The sequence below is a fragment of the Puntigrus tetrazona genome, chromosome 8 (assembly GCF_018831695.1).
Source record: "Puntigrus tetrazona isolate hp1 chromosome 8, ASM1883169v1, whole genome shotgun sequence".
NCBI lineage: Eukaryota > Metazoa > Chordata > Actinopteri > Cypriniformes > Cyprinidae > Puntigrus > Puntigrus tetrazona.
The window spans coordinates 10,487,270-10,493,605 of record NC_056706.1 but is presented as its reverse complement, the minus strand read 5'-3'; the positions used below and the strand labels follow the sequence as shown (position 1 = coordinate 10,493,605).

At 38.8% G+C, this 6,336-nt stretch overlaps 1 protein-coding gene across 1 annotated transcript; it reads left to right on the top strand.

Moving 5' to 3' along the window:
- The first annotated feature begins 2,405 nt into the window (after window positions 1–2,405).
- Window positions 2,406–5,816, top strand: LOC122349990 (G-protein coupled receptor 37-like 1). Its single transcript, XM_043246165.1, has 2 exons — window positions 2,406–3,173; window positions 3,855–5,816. Exons 1-2 carry the CDS (start codon window positions 2,565–2,567, stop codon window positions 4,695–4,697), a joined length of 1,452 nt encoding a protein of 483 aa, XP_043102100.1. The 5' UTR covers window positions 2,406–2,564; the 3' UTR covers window positions 4,698–5,816.
- The last annotated feature ends 520 nt before the right edge of the window (window positions 5,817–6,336 follow it).

Below are 6,336 nucleotides of genomic sequence, written 5' to 3'. Positions count from 1 at the left end.
AGGAAGTGTGTGTGCATGCTAAGCTCATATAAGGCACATGACCAAAGGATCCTCCAGCTTTACTCGCAGTTTGTTTCTCATATCCTTATTGACACAGGGAGATGTCTACAACGCCTCAGCCCACTTATCAAACAGGAGAAAAACTATATTACCACAAAAAATGTTTTCTGTCAGCTTTAAAACATTTGTTGAGTTAATTTGTTAAGTTCAGAAACGCTGTAATTTTAATGAAAAATCGAAACGCCTTTAGCACCAGCATTTTTCCCAGATATGAAACATCATGCATTTCCTGTAAATGGAGAAGAGTAAAACCCAGAAAAAAATCTTTCTTGGAGTAACCACTAATGATGCCCTCATTAGTATTACATGATATTTCCTGTTGGTATCAGATATCTTAAAGCACTTAGATTTTCTGTGTTATGGGTTTGCTGTCCCTTCCACCAAAACTATAGCGTTTTGTGATGTGATATCGCTATAATGATTAATGTTTAAAATAATAGTTCACCCAAAAATTAAATTCGCAGCTTTTTACTTATGTGGACTGGAGTGGTGTGTGAATTATTGTTGATGTTTTAATCAGCTGTTTGTACATTCTGACGGCACCCATTCACTGCAGAGAATTCATTGGTGAGCAAGTGATGTAAGGCTAAATTTATCCAAATCTTTTCCAATGAAGAATATGTCTACGATATTTTGAGAGAGTCAGTTTTACACATCAATTAATTTTAAATTATTCAATTTCAGTTAAACAGTAGCTAAATATTAAGACAATATAAATACATTATATGCATATATATATATGATATTTTCTTATCTTAATTGGTTGTAGAATGGTTTATGTGCACACATAACTGTTTCTTTCTGATGTAGATGGAATGTTAATATTTGAAATTATGATTTTTGTTGGAATTATGACATTTTGTTAAAAATGTTAGGTGCTCTTTGCATGCATGTGAGTGTAGAGCCAAGAGATTATATCATCCCTATAGATAATCTTTCCACCGCCCATGCCCACACAAAATGTGTAAATGTTCCACTCCTTCCTGTTTCGTAACATTACTGCCCATAATGCATCACATGTCAGATTTTAGCAGCCATGTATGCTGTGACTACAGTGGGCAAAGAACTGTGTGAGGACACTTATGCAGAGTATCTCAATGTATACAGTATACAATAAATTATTCACAATTACACACACAGCTGTTTTCAGTGAGAGCCATTGGCCGAGCAGCCATGAAGAACAAATATCACAAAGAATAATATTAGCGGCATCAGCTTATCTTAAGTCATATACTGTAGGCCTGTCTAGAGCAAATAATCTTGAACTGACAAACTCAGCTTTCTGCATGTGAATATCATTGGTTAACTAATGGATTTAAGTATTGGGAATATTTAAAAATTAATGAATGATGTCACGCAAATACATAATGGAAAAAAAAGAAAGGGGAGAGGAGAAACAAATTTCTGAATCACTACAGCAGCATGTCACACTTAAGTTGTTAGTGTTGCTTTACTAAGAAGCATACGCAAAACAGTTTCTGAATTCTGAAAGCGTGTAGCTTGCACTTTTTGGGCACACACAGTGCATTTTACTGCGGTCAAACATCCATCACACATTTTGATACTCGTGGTCTGTGAAAGGCCATTGCAATTTCTGTTGTTTTGAAAACTGCGGCCTCCCCAGACCAAGCCAGGAACTGCAGCAAAAAAAAAAAGAAGTAATTTTTAGTCGAAGGTAATGTATTTATACAAAAAAGAGAGCTTGTATTGAAAACTCTGCTTATCATGCTCAATGACGCTGATTGCGATTAAACACAGAGATAGAGAGTATTTTTTCACATGTATGTTTTTATTCTATTCTAATCTGACGCAATCTAATCTTTCAAGAAAGCCATCCACTCTTCTAACCCATTTTAATCTAGATAACTAGTAGTCATGTCATCTGTAAAGGATTGTCTAACCAGCTTCTTGAACTTGCAACTTTCTTGAAATGCAACAAAAAACGTGATAATAATTATTAACTAAGCACCGAATTGGCATATTTTTGAAGGACCATATGACACTGAAGACTGGAGTAATGGATGCTGATACTACAGGAATACATTGCAGTATAAAAATATATTCAGTCTTTTGTGAGCGTAAGAGATCTTTTTCAAAAACATTTAAAAAATCGTATTACAAATTATTCCAAACTTCTTATTGTTAATACATTTGTGCATTTTGTTTCATTTAATACGCCACAGCTTGAAAACTACGAATTTTATAGAAAATCATAGTGCTTTAAAACAGCATTTTAATGCCAGCAGAGGGCAATCACACCCATCAGTCAGTGAGGGAGAGCAGCAAAAGGGGGTGTGACTCCACAGACCCCTATTGAGAGGGAGCAGCCATCCATAGCTTTGATAAGAGAGCTGCTCTCTGGTCAACAGGACTGCAGAAAACAGATCCCAAACTGCAGCTTTGCCTTCACCAGGGTCTTTACTTCAGCCCCCGCTGTCTGTTTTTAATTACTTATTTTGAAGCAGTTTCCTCTGCCTTGTAAATTACTGGACTTTGCCTTGAAGATGGGGATACAAGATTATAAAGTGATTTATCTTATGACACTGGCTTTGCTTCTGAGTGCTTGTGCTTCAGGAGCAAAAAGAGGAAGTCAAGACACAACACCTACCGATGAGGAGAGTTTCAATCAACATGATTCACAAGAAAGCACACTGCAAGATTTGCTCGAAGTGGAAGATGAAGATAAAGGATCCGTGGACACACAAACTACAAGTCCTTTGCCCTTCACAGAGTCGGCCAATTCCTCACTGGCTGAAATTGGAAACAGCACTGATGTGACTGGTGAACAGGTTCCTAATAGCGATCCGACCAAAAGGAGCATCACAAAAATCCACAATCCTCTGTTTCCCATCACTGACAGCTCTTACAGCGCTTATGGGATTCTCTTTCTGGCTTTTGTGGTGTTTGCCTTCGGCGTCGTGGGTAATCTGGCAGTAATGTGCATCGTGTGGCAAAATTACTTTATGAGGAGCGCGTGGAACTACTTTCTTGCGAGTCTGGCTTTTTGGGATTTTCTGGTGCTGTGCTTCTGTCTGCCCGTGGTGGTCTTTAACGAACTCACCAATAAGAGGCTGCTGGGAGATTTCTCCTGCAGAGTTGTGCCTTACATAGAGGTGAGGCCTTTCTAAGGCACAGTGTCAAGCTTACATTTCATCTTGATCAATTTTTTCACGGCCTAAATTACCTGAAAAATATATTGAAAATGTGACCAGTTTAAACAGTGACTATTTTTTTTTTAATTCAGACAAACACAGTATTCTGGATTTCAAACACTACAGACCATGTAACAAAATCTTTTAATTTTATGGTTTTAACTATTTATACCCAATAACTATTATAAACACCCGTGTAGAAGTCAACTAAAATGCTTAAAAAACTATATGTAAATCTGTGATTACTATTTATGACAATCAAGAGGGACACATATTGGTTATATATAATTTGGCAATGTTACCAATATCATTATTGATCCATTTACTTGTGCATTTCCCTATATTTATAAGTCTCAGATTAATATACATTTTTATACATTATATTATACTGTTGTGATTCTTAAATTTACTTGTAGCATTTTTTGTTTAGTTTTCTTTTGTAACTGAATCTTTATTGTAAAAGACTAAAAATAAACCTAATAAAATAAATGCTACGTTAAATGCAATGCTGTCTATTTTGCCCACAATTTTAATATAATTGCACCCTAGATCTAATCATTTATTTTTACTGTATCTAATGAAAAGCATAATGAAAAGACTAAAATATATTCTAGCAATAATGATGTTTTGCACACCCTCCAGGTAACCTCTCTCGGCGTGACAACCTTCAGTCTGTGTGCTTTGGGCATTGACCGCTTCCACGCTGCCACAAGCTCCATGCCAAAGGCCCGGCGAGTTGAGCGCTGTCAGAAGGTCCTGGCCAAGCTGGCGGTGGTGTGGATTGGCTCTATGGTGCTGGCGGCTCCCGAGCTGCTCCTGTGGCAGCTGCATCAGGTGACACCCCCCGGTCAGGGTGACCAAGTGGACACCTGCATCATGAGTCCATATCCAGATCTCCCCGAATCCATCTATTCTCTCGTTATCAACTACCACGACGCACGCATGTGGTGGTACTTCGGCTGTTACTTCTGTCTACCAGTTGTCTTCACCTTGCTCTGTCAACTGGCCACCTGCCATGTATCCGGCGGGAGCGGAAGTTCTCCCAAGCGGCCCGAGGAGCGATCTCCATCCAAAAAACAAAAGCTTCAGCACGCTCAGCAAATCGAACGGCAGCTCAACTGCACTGTCATGGCCCTGGCGGTGGTCTATGGTGTCTGCACGCTGCCGGAGAACGTTTGCAACCTGACTTTGGCGTACGCTCCCATCCAGGTGTCCGAGGAGGTGACTTCTCTTCTGGCCCTCATAAACCAGTTCTTTCTGTTCTTTAAGTCATCCGTGACACCAGTGCTGCTGCTTTGCTTGTGCAAGTCTCTGGGCCAGGCCTTCATGGACTGTTGCTGCTGCTGCTGTGAAGAATGCCAACCGAGCAACTCTTCATCCACCCAAAATGTCGCTGAAGGCAAGCTCAAGACCACCAATGATGTGTCCTCCATTTTTTTTGACAAAGCCAAGGACAGTTCAACCATCTTGTCCATTGGCAGCTGAGTAGGCCGATTCCGTCCCCAGTTGATGACATCATGAGATGACATGGAACCTACAACCTACCTTCTTCTCGTTATCCACAAGTGGCCATCATTGCATGAGCAGTTCTTACCGTTATGTTGGAGCATGTTAGCATTGTTCGACTAATCTGAGGCCAAAATTGCAATTTTGGTTTTGGTACAAACATTGTGGGAAAAAAAGATTTTTAGGATCTAAAGTTTGCCATAAATCTGAAGATTCATTCCATAATATCTCAGGATGGCTCAGTGTACCTATAACGTCTTAAAAGGATAATTCACCCAATAATTTACCTACCCTAATGTCATTTCAAACCATTGACTTTTTGTCATATGTAGAACACAACACATAACGTTTATGCCCATACCATGAAAGCCAATGGGGTCCCGTGTTGTTTTGCACTCCATTGACTTTCACAGTTCTTCATTATATCTTCTTTTGTGTTTGAAATGAAGTCATACAGGTTTGGAACAACATTAGAGGGAGTAAATGATGCCAGAATTTCGATTTTTGCGTGAACTATCCCCTTAATATATCACCAGGGTCTCCGCTCAAGTCAGTATAATTTTGACTTCAGATGTCCCACATTCATAGTTCTACTTTTCTGTACAGACAATTATGAATTTTACACATAGCTCAGAGTGTATAAATATTTAGCGAAACGCTCTGTGAGATCAGAAACGCAGTGAATACTACCAGATCACAAATAACACATCATCTTGTTCATATAACAGGAAAAACTTGCAAAACAAAAATGTTTTTGTCTGTTACTCAGGCAAATGTTATTTATCACTAATTTTAATTAATGCCACTTTTTTCATAACCACTGAACATTCGTCTACACCGTTGATTGTCAACTTCTGTATATAAGCACTCAGCTGTATTAGAATGTAAATAGGTTATTTTGAAAGCAACCTCCTTGAGCAAACTAGCTTTTCAAGCCCCTTCATGTAGTACGGTAGGACAAAAAAGACAAATTGAATGGTTTACCTCCTCAAGGGACTATTGTAACTTTTGCACATAGCTGCTTTCATAAGCAAATTCTTTTAAAAGTCCATAAACAGTTGATAAAACTCTATTCAATAAATGCCTTTAAATAATTAATGTTGTCTCGTTCATTTTTGAAATGGCAAGAAATAGTGTCAAAAGCTGCACTAATCTCCTAAACGTCCATCAGGGCCTGAGGGAGAAGATTTGTCTTCGCGGACTTGGTTTCTTCATTCCCATAAGGTTTCTATTGTTCTGAAAAGGAGATGGAAGCTTCTACTGTGAATATCAATAGCCAGACTACCGCTGAGTTGCCAAGATACCGTCTAAAAATTCACGTGTTTTTCCAGAACGGCCAAGTGTGAACAAAAACCCACTTGGATTTGCCACCTTTTCTTGTCAATGTAGGAATCAAAGAATTTGTCAATAGTACAACGTTGGTACGCTTGTCATGTCTGCCGTTGCGTGTATGGAAGTTGGTTTAGACACCGACACCGAGTCATTAGTCGTATAAAAGATACGTTTTCCCAGATAGGCTCTTGAAAAACTCATCTTCGGATTGATTGCGTAACATGCAGCGGGCCGTAAAACATAATAAACTAAATCAAAGATACAAATGTTTGGGTTAGACTGAGAT